The sequence below is a fragment of the Pelophylax lessonae genome (assembly GCF_965119305.1).
Source record: "Pelophylax lessonae genome assembly, chromosome: 7".
NCBI classification, from domain to species: Eukaryota; Metazoa; Chordata; class Amphibia; order Anura; family Ranidae; genus Pelophylax; species Pelophylax lessonae.
Window position 1 is genome coordinate 87,959,470 of NC_138774.1, and position 21,817 is coordinate 87,981,286.

At 40.8% G+C, this 21,817-nt stretch overlaps 1 protein-coding gene across 1 annotated transcript; it reads left to right on the plus strand.

Annotated features, from left to right (window-relative positions):
- Positions 1–15,540: 15,540 nt before the first annotated feature.
- On the plus strand, positions 15,541–16,458 carry LOC309560495 (olfactory receptor 8D1-like; the record flags this gene model as incomplete). The annotated part of the gene is made up of 1 exon (XM_082264127.1): positions 15,541–16,458. One exon carries the CDS (start codon positions 15,541–15,543, stop codon positions 16,456–16,458), a length of 918 nt encoding a protein of 305 aa, XP_082120253.1.
- Between the last annotated feature and the right edge of the window lie 5,359 nt (positions 16,459–21,817).

Sequence of the window (21,817 nt, forward strand, 5' to 3'; positions counted from 1 at the left end):
ATGACCCCATTTTGGAAAGCAAACAGCCCAACGTATAATTTTTGAGGCATAATGAGTCTTTTGAATATGTCATTTTTTTTCCACAAGTTTTTGGAAAATGTGGAAAGAAAATGAAAACGCATTTTTTTTTACACAAAGCTGTCCATTTATGCAATATTTCTAACACATAGCATGTACATAGCAAAAATTTCACCCTAAAATACATTCTGCTATTCCTCCTGAGTATGGCGATACCACATGTGTAACACTTTTACACAGCCTAGCCACATACAGAGGCCTAACATCCAAGTAGCACTTTTCACAAAGTTGTCCATTTATCCACTTTAAGACTGGGCCTATTTTTGACACTTGGTGTTTACAAGCTAAAATAATTTTTTTTGCTAGAAAACTACTTAGAACCCCCAAACATTATATATTTTTTTTAGCAGAGACCCTAGAGAATAAAATGGAGATCATTGCAATATTTTTTATCACACCATATTTGCGCAGCAGTCTTCCAAATGCAATTTTTTTTAAAAAAATTCACTTTTTTGAACTAAAAAATAAGAAAACAGTAAATTTAGCACAATTTTTTCCATAATGTGAAAGATAATGTTACGCCGAGTAATTAGATACCCAACATGTCATGCTTCAAAATTGCGCATGCTCACAGAATGGCGCCAAACATTGGTACTTAAAAATCTCCATAGGCAACATTTTAAAAATTTCTGCCGGTTACTAGCTTAGAGTTACAGACGAGGTCTAGGGCTCGAATTATTGCTCTTGCTCTAACGATCGCGGAGATACCTCACATGTATGGTTTGAACACCGTTTACATATGTTCTGCGGGACTTGCGTATGCGGTTGCTTCTGCGCGCGAGCTAACGGGGACAGGGCGCTTTAATTTTTTTTTTCCTATTTATTTTATTTATTATTTTTTTATTTTTACACAGTTTAAAAAAAAAACATGTTTTGATCATTTTTATTCCTATTACAAGGAATGTAAACATCCCTTGTAATAGAAATAGGCATGACAGGTCCTCTTTATTGTGAGATCTGGGGTCAAAAAGACCTCACACCTCACAACTACACTAAAAAAGAAAAAAAAAATTGTTGAAAAAGGAAAAAAAAAACGGCCCTTTCAACCGGTTGCTAGGCAACGACTTTTGACGTAGCTCCGGTCCTCCAAGACCATAGAGTCGAGTGAGGGCCATCTTGCCCTCACTCAACTTCCTGTCTCTGAGGATCCGGGACTGGATAGTTTTCCCCGCTGCCAGCGGGTCCGGTAAGCTGGGAAAATGTCTGGGACGCGGCAGGAGGGGGGGCACCTCTTCCCCTGCACCGTAAGGGTAATTCCGCGGCGAATCCGCCACTTGGACGACCCTTATCTGAAAGCCGACCGCCCGCCGTTTAAAAAAATACCGGGGTTATGGCAGCTATCTGCTGCCATAACCCGTATTTAGCTTTTAATGACCGACGCATATAGTCGTTAGGCGGTCGGTAAGTGGTTGCATGTATATGGCAAACAGGTGATGATGACTGATGGGGTGACAGGTGACGATGACTGATGGGGTGACAGGTGACGATGACTGATGGGGTGACAGGTGACAATGACTGATGGGGTGACAGGTGACAATGACTGATGGGTTGACAGGTGACGATGATTGATGAGGTGACAGATGACGATGATTGATGAGGTGACAAGTGACGATGATTGATGGAGTGACAGATGACAATCACTGACAGGGTGACAAGTGACGATCACTGATGGGGTGACAAGTGACGATCACTAATGGGGTGACAAGTGACGATGATTGATAGGGTGACAGATGACGATGACTGATGGGGTGACAGGTGATTGATAGGGTGACAGGTGCCGGGCGATGGTCACCGATGGGTGACAGGTGACGGGCGATGGTGCACGGCGGTACTGATGGCAGTCTCTGGTGACAGGTGCACTTTAGGCTACGTTCACATGTGAGCGTAGCGATCGCAGGCAGAATCACTGCGATTCTGCCTGCGATCCAGAAATCATTACAAATCGCGGGACGCCTGTGCGTTGCCTGTGATTTGCAATAGCACCCCAAACGCTGTGCGATGTTGCAGCGATTTCCGCCTTATGGGTGTCAATTTCTGGGCACTGATGAGGTGACTGTTGGGTGACAGGTGCAATTGGGGGGGGCTGAGGACTGTGTGGGGACAAGTTTATTTTTGTGATTTTACATTCACAGGTACACAGAGCAGTAACTCACTATTTCTAGCTCTGCTCTCCTCACACTGGAAACTGTGTGAGGGGAGAAGAGCTAGTAACAGTGAGTTACTGCTCTTTGTTTACATTTTGTGATTGGCTGTGAATGGATTCACAGCCGATCACATAGTAAACAGTCACTGTCAGTGACTGTTTACTACTGCCGGTGACTAGCTGTGTTCCTAGGGAACACAGAGCCACCGACATGACCGCGCTGCGCGCTCCCGATCGAGCATGCGCGGTCTGATTCCAGGCTTTAACATTGTGATCGGCTGTGTCATTGGAACACAGCCGATCACGTGGGAAACAGCCATGCCCATTGGCTGTTTCCCCCCTGCCGGTGACCGGCTGTGTCCCGGGGACACACCGACACCGGCAGTGCAGGGCGGCGCGCACACGATCGCGCGCCTGCCCTGCTTTAATGGGTCACGTCATATGACGTCCGCCCAGAACAATGGCCACACCGTCCCGCCGTCATTTGACGGCGGGCTGGGGCAAGTGGTTAAACAAAAAAAGTTAGGCTAACTTAAGTGTATTTTTTTTTTTTCTTTTTAATTCTTTTTAATTCATAAATCAGTTTTTTTCACCCAAAAAACGCGTTTGAAAAAATTCTGCGCACATACCGTGTGACATAAAAAGTTGCAAGGACCCCCATTTTATTCCCTAGGGTCTCTGCTAAAAATATATATAATGATTGGGGGTTCCAAGTAATTTTCTAGCAAAAAAATGATGATTTTCACATGTAGGACCAGAGTGCCTGAAATTGCGCGGTATGGAAGTGGTTAAATTGGAACATTTTAGACATGTGCAGACGAAAAAATTTGTTACGTTTTATTACGATTAGTTAAATACATAAATTCATTTAATTAAATTTGTTTAATTTGTTTAATTCGTTTTCAGAATTCGTTTCGTTTATTCGAATTCAAACTGATTCAAATTTTCTGAACTGAACTCAATTCGACCTATTTTAAAAAATTCGAATTGATTCAAATTTGAATGCCATTTGAATTCCATTCTAATCAAATTTCATTTGAAATCTATTTGATTCAAATTCTATTCAAAATCAAATTTATTTATTTTTTTATTTTAATTTTGGAAGATGGTTATATTCATTATATTCTATTGTTTTTTTAATACTATTTTATTATTTTATTTTCTATTCTTTTTTATTCTATGCTATTCTTTTCTATTCTATTTGAATTTTTATTTATTCTATTAAAAATTTTAATTTTGGAGAAAGGTTATATGAGAAAGGTTATATTCTTTATATTTTATTCTATCATATTGTATTCTTTTTTCTTTTCTATTCTATTTTTTTCTATTCTACGCTATTCTATTTTTCTATTCTGTTCTATTCTTTTATATTGTATTTGAATTCAAATTCATTCTATTTGAAATTCGAATTTCAGAAGAAATTATATTCTTTCTATTTTATTCTATTCTATTTTTTAATCTATTCTATTATATTTCATTATTTTCTATTTCTTTATTTTCTATTCTATTTTATTCAGTTCTTTTATTTTGTATTCTATTTTGTTCTGTTTTACTATTTAATTCTCTTTGGAAATTTGAATTCGAAATCGCTTCAAAAACTATTTGAATTCAAAAACTATTTGAATCAGAAAACGATTTGAATTTGATTCTAAAACTTTTCAAATTAAATTCCAAGATCCATATCCAAATTTTGTGAAGTTTTGTTTCATTATTTCGGATTTGTTTAAATTCATTACAATTGCAACTCGGAAATTCAAGTACATCCGAATTTCCAAATACCAAAAAAATTGTCCCAATTTTAATTCAGAACTAAACGAACCACACACGTCGAGAACATATATCTCTTCTCTTCAGGTCTTACTTCCCTTATTGCCAAAACAATGAAAGACCAGCTGGACCATAGGATTTTTATCCAACAAGGTTAACTTGCTTAGGGAGTCAACTTTTCCCCATTGTTAAAAGTTCCTAATTTAACTGATTTGTAAACAACATGCTTGCAGAACAAATTGATTCAGTTTCTGCTTCTTGGTATAGTTAAAGTGGAAGTTTAGTCAAAACCTAACTAACGCTTAACCTACCCTCTGCCACATTCTAAGCCTAATCTATCTAGTTCTGTAAAGACAAAATCACTAAACTTACCTTTTTTGCAGCTGCTCTGGTCCAGTCCCATGCTGAGCTGTCAGCAGCAGCTTCAGTGTGTGGGAGTGTGCAGGAGAGGCAGCCAACAACGGAAGCCCCATAGTAACTCTATGGGAGACGTCAGTTCCCAGGCATTTCACAGCCGTTTTTGGTTCTCTCCGCCACACAGAAGGAGACACTAGGGAGCAGACTGGTAAGTTTCGCCATTTTTTTCTTTACAGGGCTAGACAGCTTAGGTTTAGAATGGGGCAGAGAGTAGGTTTAGCGTTAGCTGGGTTTTGACTAAACTTCCGCTTTAAACTTAGTCTGACACTGTCCTTTGACCTACTTGAAATCGTGTCTCATAGATAAAAATGATAGAAATGATAAAATACAATGAAAATTTAATTTTATATTCACAGAAACTCTAACAGGGCACACCAGCTGATGGTTATGTAACTTGGTGGTTGCTACAGGTCAGTCAAATTTACCCTTAACTTCTCAGTAGCCTCATCCGGTGATTCCCCATGCCACTAGTCCCTCCCAAGTGACTAACAGCCTATACAACAGCCCATGCAAAATTATGCCTGGGGAGAGGAACCAAACTGGGGCCATGATTCTGTCATCTCTGCAGGAGCAGGCTGAGAAGTGGCTGACCCTATGCCATCTTGTGCTATTAAAGGTTGTGTGTGACAAAGGCACCAACATGCTTTATGCCCTTTGGCAAGGAAAGTTCACACACATGCCTTGCCCGGCACATGTTCTCAACCTGGTGGGGCAGAGGTTCTGAGTTAGGAACCTAGGCTTCTAGGATGTCCTACAGCAGACCAACATAAGCTGCCTGCAGTGCCAACCATGTAATATGCGATATATACCTATCCCAAGTATCTTAACCTTGACCTTGTTGCAGTGGCTTTACCTGAATCAGTGGCTTGCAAATGAGTACTTGTGTGAATAAGATCTGGATGGCACCTTCATGACATTGCTGTCATTGTTAAGAGACAACCAGAAAGGTGAGCCATGTCATCAATGACACAATCCCTCTGCTGTTCATGTTCGAAACAAACAATGTGTAGTGCAATAGACTGGGCACTTGAAGCACAGCAGCAGGAGAAAGAGGAGGACTTCCTGCTGTCTCCGGACCTGCTTTATTTTGACTCCATCCTTGTGGAGTAGCACCAGTCATTGGAGAAGAAGCATTGGGGAGTCAGCAGTGAGGAGAAGGAAGACATTGGGCAGGTTTCCAGGGATATATTTTACCCCTTCCCAGTGGCGGTTTTAGGCATGGGCGAACGGGGCAGCCGCCCGGGGCGGCATTTTTTTCATGACACGTGGGGGGTGGCACTCAGCACACGAACCTGGAGGAAAAAAAAATCATCTGATCAATGCTAGCCTGTGCCGCTAAGCGGTTTTCTATACCTGGCACTCTACATTTATTGGGGGCAATGCTGTGACACTCTGCATTTATTGGGGGCAATGCTGTGGCACTCTGCATTTATTGTTATGTTGTCATGTTATTTTTTTTTTTGGGGGGGGGCGCCGGGAGGGAGTCTTGCCCAGGGAGCAATTTAATGTAGAACCGCCACTGCCCCTTCCAAACACAGAGAGCGCTCCATGCTCCTTTTGCAAAAGGTGCTGAAGAGGAGCCTCTAAACAGCTTTCCCAAAGAGTGTCAAGATCCTATTTGTTGGCCAAGGTAGATGGTTTTGTAACAGAAAAAAGAATCCACCGGTCCCCACACAGTTGACCATCTCACCTTTACAAAAATTAACCAGTGCTGGATCAGTGATGAGTATCCAACCCGGCAACTGATCCTAACAATCACATTTTTATTTCAATTTGTCCCAAAAAAATTATTATAGCACACATCATTACAATCTCCTTTCAAAAATGCTGGCATGCCAACATTATCATCTCCTACCACCACTACTGCCCTGTCATAATTGTGACCCCCCTCTTGCCACCATTACCATCGCCTTCCATCACTCCTGGCCTTTCACCATTACCATCTCCTGCCATTATTACCATCTCCTACTACTGCTGCTTGCCTGTCACCATTACTATCTCCTGCCACCACTGCTGGTCTGCAAGTGTTTCCACCTTTTGCTGCCTCTAGTCCAGTTCTCTGTCAGGTTTCGACAGCTTTTATTTGTTCAGTTACTACACAGCTGACAAATTTAGGATTTATTTTTATGCCAGGCCATTCCTGTGTACCACAATGTTTGCAGTGTATTATACTTCTTTTTTAGTTTATGCAGTTGTAAAATATATAGTGTTTGATGCAGGCTAAATTATACTCCATGTTAAAGCCTTATCCTGTGCTCTGTTAATCCAGATAATGCATGGCTATTGTTTCTCTGAAGTAACTTAACCTAAAAGTGATTTTTCTTTTTCCTTAAGGGCTCTTTCACACGGGCGGTCCGATCAGATCCGCCTGTCAGTTTTTTAGGCGGATCTGATCGGATCCTCCATGCAGCTCTATGGGGCAGCGGGTGTCAGCGGAGGTCACCTCCGCTGACACCCGCTGCCATCCGCATCCGATCCTGTGCTGAAATCTGGACGGATGGAAACCCTATTTTTCCATCCGTTCAGTAATCGGATCGGAGGGGATCTGATGAGAGCGGACAAGCGGTCCGCTCTCCTCCGATCCCCCATAGAGGGCAGCGGGTGCTGAGATACCTCCCTCTCCGCTCTGCAAGGGGAGACGGAGCTGTCATCCGCCCGGCTCAGCGGGGATCGCGGATCGATCCCCGCTGAGCAACACGGATCCACCTGCGGAGGCGGACCGTGTGAAAGAAGCCTTAGGGCTCTTTCACATGGGCATTCCGTATGTCCGTTTTTCATCCCATCCGTTTGCGGATGAAAAACGGACATAATGTATCTCTATGTAAATACGGATGTCATCGGATGATCATCCTCTGACATCCGTTTTTTGTCAGTTCAGTTCAGTTCAGTTCAGTTAAGTTTTTTTGAACGGAGGAGAACCCTATTTTTTCTTCCTTTCAAAAAACGGAACTGAAGCAAAAACTGATGTCAGTGGTGTCATCAGCAGACATCCGTATTTACATAGACATGCATTATGTCAGTTTTTCATCCGCAAACGGATGGGATGAAAAACGGACATACGGACCGGATGACACAAGTGTCATCCGTGTCCGTTACAAAAAAAAAAAAAAGGACCTGATCGGGCAAAAAAAAAGGAACGCCCGTGTGAAAGAGCCCTTAAACTTGCTTGGTCTCTAAACTGGGTGATAGTAAAGGTGCTTACATGCTTGGGTGACTTTCTCGATCATATCAGGCAGATTTGATCCTTACCACTGCATATAAGCAGATGTACAAATAAACTTCTTTAACACCTTCCCGCCCAGCCTATTGCAAAATGACAGCTAGGCGGAAACACTGTTGTTCTGGAAGGATGTCATATGATGTCCTCCCAGGATGGGGCCATGCTCCGCCACAATCTGTGACCAGCCATGTCCATCAAACACGGCCAATGACAGATCACTGTACCCACCCGCTGCCGGTACCATGTGACTGTTGTGGTCAATCAAAGCAGATCACAGGACAGATAAACACAATGAAAGACCTTGATTCATGCCATTCATTGTGTACTATTTGATGAGCTCTGTGGTTGGTCACAGTCATCACATGGTACAGAGAGGGCCAATCACAGCCCAACTGTACCATGTGATTAACTATGGCCAATCACAGCTAATCACAAAAGTAATACTGAATGAGTAGTTTTCAGTCAGATAAAAAATGTTTGCTTATAACTGTAAAATTCACCATTGTGTGTGAAAAAAAATCCTGATCACTTCCCCAGAGTAGTACAGTGAAAAAGAAAAAAATTTAATAAACAATAATGTATAAATCGAACAAAATTATTATTATTTTTTTTTAAATACTGTCACCAGTCAGTGTGCCTGATCACCGCCACACCAGTTATGTGATGACGCTGTAACAGAAACTAAGAAAAACATGTTTATTTTTTTCAACATTTTCAGGCTTTTTTGTTTTAAAAAACAAAAAACAAAAACAGCAATGATTAAATGCCACCAAAAGAAAGCTCTATATGTGTGAAAAAAATTATGAAACTTTCATATGATTATAGTGTTTCCTGACCGCGCAATTGTCATTCAGTGTGTGACGGTGCTGAAAGTTGAAAATTGGCTTGAGCAGGAGGGGGTAAAAGATTCCGGTATTGAAGTGGTTAATATATTGGGTCTTCTATTGAGGTGATCCCTGCAACTGATTTCCAAGATTTGTAGTTTTTTTTCCATGCCTTATTTTGCCTTTTAAGTTTTATTTTATTTACTTATTTGTTTCTTCTACATCCAAGTTGACCAAAGTGTATATAACTCCATTATGAAAAGTTTATTAAGGCAATAAAATGTTTCATTCCATTGAGTTACTTTCCATAGTTAAGTCTGATCTCATGAGATTTAGGAATCTCAGGGGCAATTAACTTATCTTGGCCAAGAGAGGATAAATAGTTGAATCGCTATTCTCTCTCTGCCTGTACATTGTATAAGGACAGAAGCTGAATATTTATTTTAGTTTTTAATCAATCTTTTCTCTATGATAATCAACAGGTACATTAAAAATTACAATTAAAAGAAGGTAGAATATAAATGTTAACTGTAAAAATAAGAGATTTTTGTTAGGATAGCTCTTTTGTTTTAGTACCACATGGTACTTCTAATATTTCAGCTGTATAATGTTTTTTCATAAACCTTTAAAAAATAACTAGTTTAAACTAAGTGAAGAAAAATTATGTGTAGTTAATTTGTATTCGTATTTATAATCTATTTAAACACATTTCACAATAGTAAATAAGTATTTTCTCTTGTCTTTTTGTCCTTAGATTTAGTATTGAATTATACTTTAGTATATTATATTTTATATAGGTGTCAGTTAGCAGAGGTTATTGTAGGAGTTATCAGTCCTAAAACACAACTAGCTTCTGCCTAGTGATAGTTATAAGGTTCTATGGGTGGTCTGTTGATCAGAGCAGAAAACCAGGAACCAAGGCAGAGATAAAATATTGATTCATGAAAAATAGTGGCTTTCCTAATAGTTTATTATCTTTTTAATGCGGAGAAATAGCAAATTAGTACATTTTGGGTCTGGAATCTCAGTGCTGGTCTCTGCCCAACTAGAATTTAAAATGCAGCTTAGTCTTTAAAGTAAACTCTAACAATGCATTTCTTTTATTTGCTCGCCTTTGGTCTGACAAATATATCATTGAAAGTGTCCTTGGACTAAAAAACACTTAGGACAGGTGTGTTAATAGCAGGATTATCAGGTAAAAATAAAGGAAAAAATCTAAAAAAAAAAAAAAAGAAAAGAAAACAAATGCAGTCACCACATCTACTGTAAAGACAGGTAAGCTACAATACTATCTATTTTTGTTCTTGGGTTTACATTCATTTTAAGACATGACCTTGTGAAATAACATATTGAAATAACACTAACAACAACCTTCTTAATCCCCTACAGCCTGGCTTCCGTCCACAACATTCCACCGAAACTGCCCTACTAAAACTCATCAACAACCTACTAACTGCTAAAACCAATGGCCAGTGCTCCATACTCATACTCTTGGACCTTTCTGCTGCCTTCTACACCATTGACCACCCACTGCTCCTCAACAATCTCCACTTCATTAGCCCATGTGATTCTGCTCTTTCCTGGTTCTCCTCCTACCTATGCCAGCACACCTTCAATGTCACATACAACACCATCTCTTCCGCTCCTCTTCCTCTTTCTGTTGGGGTACCCCAAGGCTCCGTCCTTGGGTCCCTACTATTCTCTCTCTATACCACTTCGCTGGGCCAGTTGATAACCTCCCATGGCTTCAAATACCTCCTCTATGCTGGAGACACCCAGATCTATCTCTCTGACTCCTCAACCCACCCCCTCAATCTCCTCACGTATGACAAACCTACTGAGCCACATATCAGTATGGATGTCACACCACTTCCTCAAACTCAATCTCTAAAACTGAGCTTGTAATATTTCCTCCTACCCTATCCCCTCCCCATGACTTTACAATTAAGATCAACAGCAAAATCATTGATCCCTACACACACATGCCAAGGTGCTAAGTGTAATCTTAGACTCTGACCTCCCGTACACCCAACACACACACACACACGTCAAATCACTGGCTACCTTTTGCCACCTTAACCTCTGCAACATTTCTAGAATTCTCCCCTTCCTGACTAATGACACCACAAAACAACTTATTCACTCTTTTGTTTATTTCCTGCCTGCAACTCCCACCTCACTGGCCTACCTTTACATAGGCTATCCCCCTTCACTCTATTATGAATGCTGATGCTAGACTAAAACACCTTACTAACTGATCTGTGAAAGCTGCTCCTCTCTACCAATCTCTTCACTGGCTTCCCCTACCCCACCATATAAAATTTAAAATACTAACTATAACATACAAGGCCATCCCCAACATTACCCCCAGCTACATCACAAACCTCATCTGCAGATATTGCCAAAATCGTCCTTTCCACTCCTCCCATAACCTCCTGCTCTCTTGCTCCCTCTTCATCTGCTTCCATGCTTGCCTTCAGGACTTCTCCAGAGCCTCTCCCATCCTCTGGAACTCCCTGCCCCAGGATGTCTGGTCAGCTCCTACACTGTCTGCCTTTAGGCAATCCCTGAAAACTCACCTATTCAGGGAAGCCTACCCCAGCCCAAGTCACCTTCATCAGATCATCCCCCTCAGCTATTACCTTTTGTACCACCTCCCCCTCCCTTTAGATTGTAATCTCCATGAGCAGAGCCCTCCTTTTGCTTCTGTATTGAACTGTATTGTAATTACACTGTACCCCCTCTATATTGTAAAGCGCTGCATAAACCATTGGCGCTATATACATCCTATATTATAATAATAATAATAATATTGGGGTTAAATATATCCCAATTCAATTATTTAATGTCCCCTAGAAAATGATAGGATGTACCAACCTAAAGCCTGTATAGGGGCACAAATTATCATTCAAAATAAATCATTCTGAACAGCTTAAAAAATGTGCATGTGAACTTAAAGTTCAGCATGCCCTAATAGTACAAATATGTTTTTTGCTTTTCCATCATTAGCTTAGGACAGCATGTGGGCATGCATGTGGATTATATATGATCATTTGCTGAAACTTACATACTCAAGAAGGTATCTTTTCCTAATATCTGCTATTTATGTGTTAGACAGAAATTTAAAAAAGGTTGACATTTCCAGTCTAGACTAAAATCCAGACTTCCCTCACCTGTCCACACCCTAGGTGCAGAAGTTGGACAAAGATATAATATAGGATGGGATTAAACAGGTTATTTAGGGCCTTAGCCACCAGTAAAGCCTCAGGCCCTGGTGGACTGCCATTAGGGTATAGAGGAGGTATCCGGACATTATTGCTTCTGTAATAAACTGGTTTATAAGGGTTTTTTTTTTCAAATGGGACATTGCCTAAAACTATGTATGATGCTACTGTTGTATTCCTGCAGAAACCTGATAAAGACCCTGTAGAGTATGTTTCTTAGAGACCTATCCCCCTGTTTACCATCTGGTAAATGAAGTATTGTAACCCTCTCAGATTGTGTAAAGCCATTAAATGGATGAACCAATTCTCTCCTACTGTAGCCCAGTGGATATCATCAATCAATCAGGTGATTCTCTATGAGAATTCAGGTCCCATGGTGTATTTACCACCATTAGATTGAGATGATCTCCCCAGTCTAATATGGCACTTTTCCACTGCAAGTACCGGCTCGGCTCTACTCGGCCCTGCTTGGCCCGGTTTGCTTTTCCACTGCTGGTACCGCATGGTATGGGGTTGGAACGGTTCGGTATGGTACGGTATGGTTTGCTTTTCCACTAAAGTAGTACTAAAGTTAAGTGGGTGGGATAATAACAGGGTGGGTGGGATTCTCTGACCAATCAGTGGCTAGTAGTGACTGCATGCAAAGGATTGTGGGATATGGTACCGAGTATGGTACCTCTTGGAACCACAATCGAGGTGGTACTGTTTTTGAGAGCCGTACCTTTCGGTTCCATGCAGTGGAAAAGCGCCGCCATACCGTACCATACCGAACCGTTCCTACACCATACCATGCGGTAACAGCAGTGGAAAAGCACAAAAGCGAGCCGAACCGTTCGGTTCCATGCAGTGGAAAAGCGTCAATAGTTGCCACTAAAACATAACTAATACTGCTTGGAATTATGTCATATAATGTGTGTATGTGGCAAGGACACTGATTTACTAAAGGCAAATAAGTAGTTTAGTTTGCAAGGGAATTTTCCCTAGAGCTTAGCGAATGAGAAGTTTCACTTTGCAAAAAATATCCAATCACATGCAAGGAAAATACAAAAATTGGAATTTGGTTGGTTGCACATGATTTAAAGATGGAACTCAGCAGAGCTTCTCCTTATTCACAAGCTCTAGGACAAACTCCCTTGCAACATGTAACTTGCAAAGTGAACAGCCTAATTGCCTTTAGTAAATAAACCCCCAAAACTCACAAGAGACTGTCACCGTTTTTATTTCTTTATTTTTATGCTGCATACATATCTGTATCCAGATGAGTTCCTATACTCAGCTGTAATTGTGTATATTTTTTTACTTGTATACCACAGTTTGAGTTCAATAAACAGAGTTTGAAAAAATTATTAAACTCCTGGGTACCTTTCAGAAGTATGCTTGGACACATAAAACAAATGTTATTTTTGGGACTCTATGTATGTATATGTACATATAGAAACATTTGTATACAGCTAATCTGCAGTAAAATTGTAGGGATGAAAAAGTGAGTGATGGAACATGAATTTCTTTTGTTGTTTGTTGACTGTGTGGTAGGCATAAAATTAGAAAGTTTCCTCTATGTATATCTACTTTCAGTTTGATGTGAAGAAGGTGTAAACACATTGTGTTCTTTATAACCTTCTTTAAATAATAATATTAATAATAATAATAATAAATGTTATTATTTCTATAAATAATCAATTTATAGCAGGGGTATTGAATTAAAATTCAAGGAGGTCTGGTCACTAAAATATTATTGTCAAGTTTCAGTTACGACATGAAACATGTGGAACTAAAATAGCTTTACATTTGCTCTGGTTTATGTATGGAATACAAACAACTATCTTTACCATTAAATGTGCCCATCAGCATGCTTCTTAACATCAACGTACCCCTTGACATAAAATGTACCCTTCCTCATGCCCCTAACATAGAATGTGACCATTAGCGTCCCCATTAACATAAAAGAGTGTCCTTTAACATAAAATATGCCCATCAGCATGCTCCTTAACGAAAAATGTTCCCATCAGCATGCCCCTTTAACATAAATGATTCCCATCAGAGTGCCCCTTAAAATAAAATATGCCCATCAGCATGCCCCTTTAACATAAATTATTCACATCAGAGTGCCCCTTAACATAAAATATGCCCATCAATGTGCCCTTTAACATAAAATGTGCCCATTAACGTGCCCCTTATGTTATGTTAAGGGGCACGCTGATGGGCACTAATGACTGCCAATTGGCAGGGATGTGCACTTTAGGCTGGCGGTCTGGTGGTCCGGACAGGAGTGGCGCTCGATCCGTCATTTAATGACGACTGGCTTATAGCATACCTGTCATTCATTGACTCAGCATAATTTTTTTAGTGTTCAGTTCACTATAAACCTCTATGCAAACAATGCAAAATACGTAGATTAAATGTTTACCTGCTCATTTATCTATTTTACTTAATTCATATTTTTGATATTATTATTATTTCATTTACCAAAAGATTTGGGTTTTTGCCCAGTTAGTCCTGAGATTTACACAGCTTTGCCACACAGTACAGCCTTGTCTGCTAAGGTAAAAGACCGCAATTATTTCTGCTGCATTTAAGACCTTTTTCACACAAGGCAATTTGATCTGTGCCCCATGCAGTGCTGTGTTTTACCAGCACGGGCATACCCGGGTGTTCTATGCAGCCCTATGCTGGCAGTCATGCAGCTGTCTAATGGGTTGCAGCAACTGCAAGTACACAGGCTTTGCTCCCATTATGACATCCATGTGGGTGCGTTCAGGGCTATGCCCCCACACTCGCACGGATCCAGGTCCATGTGTCCAGGCAGCTGCTGTGTCCCAGCTGCCTGTTCTGCTAAAATATGGCTCTGCACGGGGCATGGATCAAATCACCCCATGTGAACCAGGCCTAAGCCACTCTTACAGATCCTGTTCCTCCCCAGACCTGTAACTGAACACTTAAAGGAGAAGCAGCAGACTAAGAAACTCTCTTTATAACTCTGCCCTCTCACTGCAGCACAACTTATTGGCTCCTTGTGCTGCTTCTTCCTCTCCCAGTCTGAGCTCTGCTCTATAGAAGATTGCAAAAGGCTGATAAAGTAAAGTAATGCCTCGTACACACGCATCGATTATTGGCCGTGAATTTTTGGCCAACGTCCGATCGGCCGATTTTTGGCTAGTTAGTATGATGCTTCCGACAACCGACTCCAACTTTTCGGCCGAAAAAAATCTGGTGTGTCGGCTATAAAATTTTTGTTGGCCGTCAACACAACGGCCGATTTTCCGTCAGTCAGTACAGATTTCGGCAGACAAAAATCTGATGAGCAAGACTGGGCATGCTCAGAGAAGAAAAAACACACGGAAAGTAAACCAGCACCTGACATCACTTCTGAAGTAGATTTTTGTTGGCCGAGAAAATTCGTGTGCAGTCTAGGCACATTCCAATGTTATGAAAGAGTGTCCAGCGCTATGGATTACCAAATATAGAGGATATGAATAGTGTAAGAAGTAGGTGTAAGCTGCCACCAACCAACCCTAGGGGTGCAAGGGTGAATGTGAAAAATAATAAGTGACGATTGGTATCGGCGCTACCTAATATGTGACTGTAAATTAAATCTGATGATTAATGATTTAATTTACAGTCACATATTAGGTAGCGCCGATACCAATCGTCACTTATTATTAGGCACATTCCAACCAAGAAAACACCACTCTGGACAAAAGTCGGACGATCGTTCGGCCGATAATCGTTGCGTGTGTACGAGGCATAAGATTCAAGTCCTTACATGGCTTGCATTTCAAAAACAATTTTAAGGATACATTAATCAATGTGGAGCTGCATTTAATTATGTCTTTTATATCTTAATAGAGCTTAATTTAAATGTTATCAATGAATTTTACAATTTGGACTTCTCCAGACTATTTTATCATTAAAGGGATTTCAGGCACTCCAGAGCTGCAGGTTCCAATCTTTCTTCTGGTTCTTTTTATTTATTTAATCACACTTGGTGGAAATATGACCATTCTTCTCTTGGTCTCTATAGATCATCAACTCCACACGCCAATGTACTTTTTTTTGAGTAATTTATCAGTGGTGGATATTACATCTGCTACGGTTACATTGCATAAAATCCTGTTTACCTTCATAACAGGCAACAGAATGATGGCTTTCATACCATGTGTGGCACAGATGTATGTCTTCATATCGTTGGTATGTGTTGAGTTGTTGCTTCTGACCACCATGAGCTATGACCGATATATGGCTATATGCAACCCATTACATTATCATTTGGCCATGAACCAAGTAGTATGTGCTTTGCTGGCTATGTTTTGTTGGGTGCTGAGTTTCCTAGAAATTATTCCTCATCTTGTGGTCATTTCGAGGCTTACATGCTTTACATCGAATGAAATAGACCATTTCTTCTGTGATATTATGCTTCTGGTGAAACTTACTTGTAGTGATACTTCCATTATAGACCTTCTCATTTTTACCTATGCCCTAGTCCTTTCAACGTGCCCCTTCCTTCTAACCATAGTGCCTTATGCTTTCATCCTTCATGCCGTTATGAGGATAACATACAGCAACGGAAGGCGTAAAGCTTTTTATACATGTTCCTCACACCTTACAGTTGTTTTTCTGCTTTATGTGACTCTCGCCAGCCAATACCTTAAACCAAATTCTATGAACAACTTAAATTTTAATAAACTTTTCTCTTTGTTGAACACAGCTGCTGTCCCATTACTGAATCCCCTCATCTACAGTTTAAAAAATGAAGATGTAAAGAGGGCTATAAAAACAAGGATTTAAATGTTGTAAAATTAGCAGATGACAAATATTTCGGTGTCTTTGTTTGCTCAGCAGATTTCAGGGAACACCCCGATATGTTCATTCACATAGCAAAAAATTCCAACTGTAGCAAAGATGCTGTGGGTACCTTGCTACACAGAACAGCTTTAAATCCCATCAGGAATACTATCTGCAAGGAGCTTGTGAGTTTTATTCAAGTGTGCATGGAGATTACAAAAAGGCTTATATTGACCAAACATGACGTGGCATGGAGCATGGCAAATACATTCAATTTGTTCTCCCTCATGGGCATAGACTGATGTGCGCATTTCTATGTAACTAATAAATCACTAATAATAAAATGTTTTATAATACTTAGATGTTCCCTTTAACTTGGTATTTTATATAAATAATACAAAATATAAGCAAAGAAAACCAAAAAAACAGCTTGTTATTGTTCTCATTCTGATAGGATGTTCATACGGTAGTTTTGAAAATAACACATACTAAAATATAACTATAAATAATGTACAACAAATCAAGGCATAAATACTGTGTATATATATATATATATATATATATATATATATATTGTGAGGGATTAGCTCGGTGGCGGGTGTGGATGACCCCTTGAGGGGGGTCGTTACACAGGGAGATAGCCGAGGAGTAGTTGAAAACAACAGTCTATGGTTTATTCTTGCAATTTTCTTCACACAAGTGCAAGCATCAAAAACAGCATAATTCAAAACAAACATAAAATAAAATAAACCATTGCCACTGTGGGCGTCTACCTTCACACACAGGAACCTACCTAGGGAGTCTGTCCCAACCTACTGCTGGGCAGACACTGCTGATCATACAGCAGACAATCAATAGTCCATTTATTTTCTCTTCACACAGAAAATGTCCATTTGTTTCTCTTCACACAGAAATAATCCATGACCTCACCTTGAGAAGTCTTCAGCTGACTGCTCTCCTCAGCGCCCATCACTTCAGGAGGCACCAATCAGTAGTCATCCTCTTGATAACTTATAGAGGCCTTAATTGCCTCATTCTGAATAGCTGAAGGTTTTTCAACTTCCTTACACCTTCCTGGCTACCTCTGCAGCCGACACCCTATAGTAATTGGTGAATTGTCTAAACCAAGCAGAAATGTATCTCCCGTCTGACAACATCCACAGATTTACCTGACTTCCTGTCACAATATATATATATATATATATATATATATATATATATTTTTTATATATATATATATATATATATATATATATATATATATATATATACTGTATACACACTCACCGGCCACTTTATTAGGTACACCTGTTCAATTGCTTGGTAACACAAATTGCTAATGTGGAAATCACATAGCAGCAACTCAATGCATTTAGGTATCTAGACATGGTAAAGATCACTTGCTGAAGCTCAAACCAAATATCAGAATGGGAAGAAAGGGGATTTAAGTGACTTCGATGGTTGTTGGTTCCAGGCGGGCTGGTCTGAGTATTTCAAAAACTGCTGATCTACTAGGATTTTCACACACAACCATCTCTAGGGTTTACAGGGAATTGTCCGAAAACAATAAAATATCCAGTGAGCAGCAGTTGTGCGGACGAAAATGCCTTGTGGATTTCAGAGGTCAGAGGAGAATGACCAGACTGGTTAGAGATGATAGAAAGACAACAGTAACTCAAAATAACCATTAGTTAAAACCAAGGTATGCAGAATACCATCTTTGAATGCACAACACATGGAACCCTGAAGCAGATGGGCTACAGCAGCAGAAGACCCCACCAGGTGCCACTCCTGTCAGCTAAGAACAGGAAACGGAGGCTACAATTCGCACAAGCTCACCAAAATTGGACAGTAGAAGATTGGAAAAACAATGCCTGGTCTGATGAGTCTCAATTTCAGCTGCAACATTCAGATGGTAGGGTCAGAGTTTGGTGTGAACAACATGAAAGCATGGATCCATCCTGTCTTGTATCAACGGTTCAGGCTGTTGGTGGTGTAATGGTGTGGGAAATATTTTCTTGGCACACATTGGAACTCTTAGTACAAATTGAGCATCGTTTAAATGCCACGGCCTACCTGAGTATTGTTGCTGACCATGTCCATCCCTTTATGACCATAGTGTACCCATCTTCTGATGGCTCCTTCCAGCAAGATAATGCACCATGTCACAAAGCTCAAATCATCTCCCCACTGATTCCTTAAACATGACAATGAGGTCACTGTACTCCAATGGCCTCCACAGTCACCAGATCTCAATCCAGTAGAGCATCTTTGGGATATGGTAGAATGGGAGATTTGAATCATAGACAGGGCTGCTGATAAGCCAGTACAGCTGGACCTGTTGTACCAGGCCTGGCGTCCTCAGCGCAGCAGGGGGTGCCGGGCAGCCTCATGGGTGATCAGTGCAAATGGGGCAGTTACAGGCACCGTTTTCCCTATGTGACTTTTAATGAAGCAGCTAACAGACGCTTCTCCTCCCCTCACTTCCACAGCTGTCAGCTGCTACATTGAAAGCCATACAGGGGGATCGGTGCCTGAAACTGCCCCCTCCCACCGCACATATCATCCCTGACTGCTTATCAAATGTCCCTTAATCTCTGGGCTCCCGGTGTCCTCCTCTGGCTCCCTGGGTCCTCTGTGTCCTCCTCCAGCTACCTGTGTGCTTCTCTGGCTCCCTGGGTCCTTCTCTGGCTCCCCATGTTCTCCTCCAGTTCCTGGTGCCCTCCTCTGGCTTCCCATGTCCTCTGTGTCCTCCTCCAGCTACCTGTGTGCTCCTCTGGTCCCCCTATCATCCCTGATCTGTCAGGATGGTGAACAGAGGAAGGAGCTGGTATTTATGTCAGCCTCTGTCTACTGGTCATTAAGCTTCAATGAAGCTGAGGCTGTAGAGAAAGGGACTGTGGAATCTGTGTCCTCAGTCCCTTTTTCTGTCTCAAGGGGGAGATTTCAGGGGTCTGTTTAGACCCCTTATATCAATTGTAAAAATAATAAAAAATTAAATGAAAAAAAAAAAAAAAACTCTGACACTGTCCACTTACCCCCCCCCCCCCACCAAAAAAAGAAAATATTAAAGAAAAATAAAATAAAAAAATACTTACACCATCCACTTCTCTACTGACACCATCCACTGCCCTGCTGATACAATCCACTGCCAAACTCCTCCCCCCAAGCAAAGAATAAAAAAAAATAATAATAATAAATAAAAAGAAGAAGAATTTAAATTGTAAAAAAAATAAACAAATGCATTTGTAAAAAAATATGTATAAATAAAAAAAAAATAAAAAACTACTGACACTGCCCACTGCTCTAATGTTACAGTCCAGCCATAACCGTCCACAGCCTCCCATCCCCACCCCCAACCAAAGCACTGTAAGAAAAATTAAAAATAAAATTGTAAAACATAATAAAAAATGAAATAATAAACATAAAAAAAATTGACACTGTCTATTGCTCCACTGCCCTGCTGACACCATCCTGTACATACTACCCACCACCGTATACTCCACACTCTTCTCCTGCACATACTACCCACTACCATATACTCTGCACTCCTCTCCCTTAGCTGATCATTATATTAGTGTCACTGTTGATGTCAGTGTCAGTTGGTCAGTTAAGCAAGCTATAGTTGATTAGAATCTTGCCTGGTTTAGCTGGCTAAGGTTGGGGGAAGGGTTGAGGGTGGGGCCAAAGGGCGACCCATCAGGTAGGCTGCATGTGTCCCCATGATTTCTATCAGCGGCCCTGATCATGGATGTGCAGCTGACAAATCTGCAGCAACTGCATGATGCTAACATGTCAATATGGATCAAAATTTCTGAGGAATGCTTCCAACACCTTGTTGAATCATCACCTTGCAAAGACCTAGTTACAATGGTGGCCTTCGGGGATTATAACCCCACTGGTGGTAAGCAGTAGTGTGTTTTTCTGCTGCTTGATCTGAATGTTCTAATTCTGTGCAATTGGATGCAGCTCCAGTGTCAGAGGTGTGACATAGTAAGAAAGTTCTCCTCATCAGCTGAATCTGTGCAGACATAGGCAGACCGATAAATCAACTGTAATTAGGTCAATTCCACTTAATCTCGTGTCAGTGGATTGGAGAGAATGTGCACAAAAACGCGCATACGGTGCGTTTCCATTTATTTCTATGAGAATAAAAATGCACCAAAAATGCTCAAATCTGCCAATTTCAAACTACAAATAAAGCTCCAGAACTTTCTTGCACTTCAAATGATTGGCTTCAGGCATCCATCTCCATAGAGAATAATTGATTTTTTTTTCTCCTCCAGCGTTTTGGAGATTTGAGCTTCAAGCTACAAAATGCTGAGGTGTGAATGGGGCCTACGGGGGATCAGGACGTGGTAAATATGCACAGATGAGCCACACGTTTTTACCACTCCCCAAACACAAGTGTAAGGGCCAATTCGCACAGGGAGTAGATGTGTCTCCCATGCACGCCCGTCTTTTACTGACATGGGGATGCACAGGTGTTGTCCATGCATCCCCATAAGCAGACCATATACCCAAAGGCCCCAGTGAACGGGAGCACCAAAAAATTGGTGAAATCCAGGATTCACAACAGGTGGCCGTTGACAGAGCAGTACTGTAAAAAAACAGGGTATGGAGAGAACAAGAATCCCCCCAGAGAAGGAGTCAACTAGGGACACCGTTATGCAAATTAACAAAAATAAACGTTATTAGGCACATGTGCCAATGCAAGGTAGCAAAGTCAGTGTAATAAGGTGTGACATAACATGAGTAAAATCAGATTAAAAACACAGTATCATCCAAATGAAAAACATCAACCCGGGTTGGATAAATGAGCTTCCCAAGATAATTAAATGGTAGTACTGATGACAATGATCATAATGATGATGGTGATGAGGGATATCAGGTTACATAAACCAGGAGGGTGAATAAGATCCAGCACCCTGTTTTTTACATGCATCCCTATGTCAGTGTCCTATTAATTTGCATTGGGACACGCAGCTGCAGGGACACATGTGTCACAATATAACATGCGGGTGCGGGTCCCCAAACGCACTCTGTATGCGTTCAGGGAGATGTATCCGTGTAAATGGATCCTAAATGAGGCCTAAAGACGCATTTCACTGTCCTTCTATGGTCATCATCATCATTATCATCCTGATCACACAGTACAATGTTGTAGCTGTACCATTAGATTAACCACTTGTCTACTGGGCACTTCCACCCCCTTCCTGCCCAGGCCAATTTTCAGCGCTGTCGCACTTTGAATGACAATTGCGCGGTCATGCAACACTGTACCCATATGAAATTTTTAGCATTTTTTTTCACACAAATAGAGCTTTCTTTTGGTAGTATTTAATCATCCCTCATTTTTTTT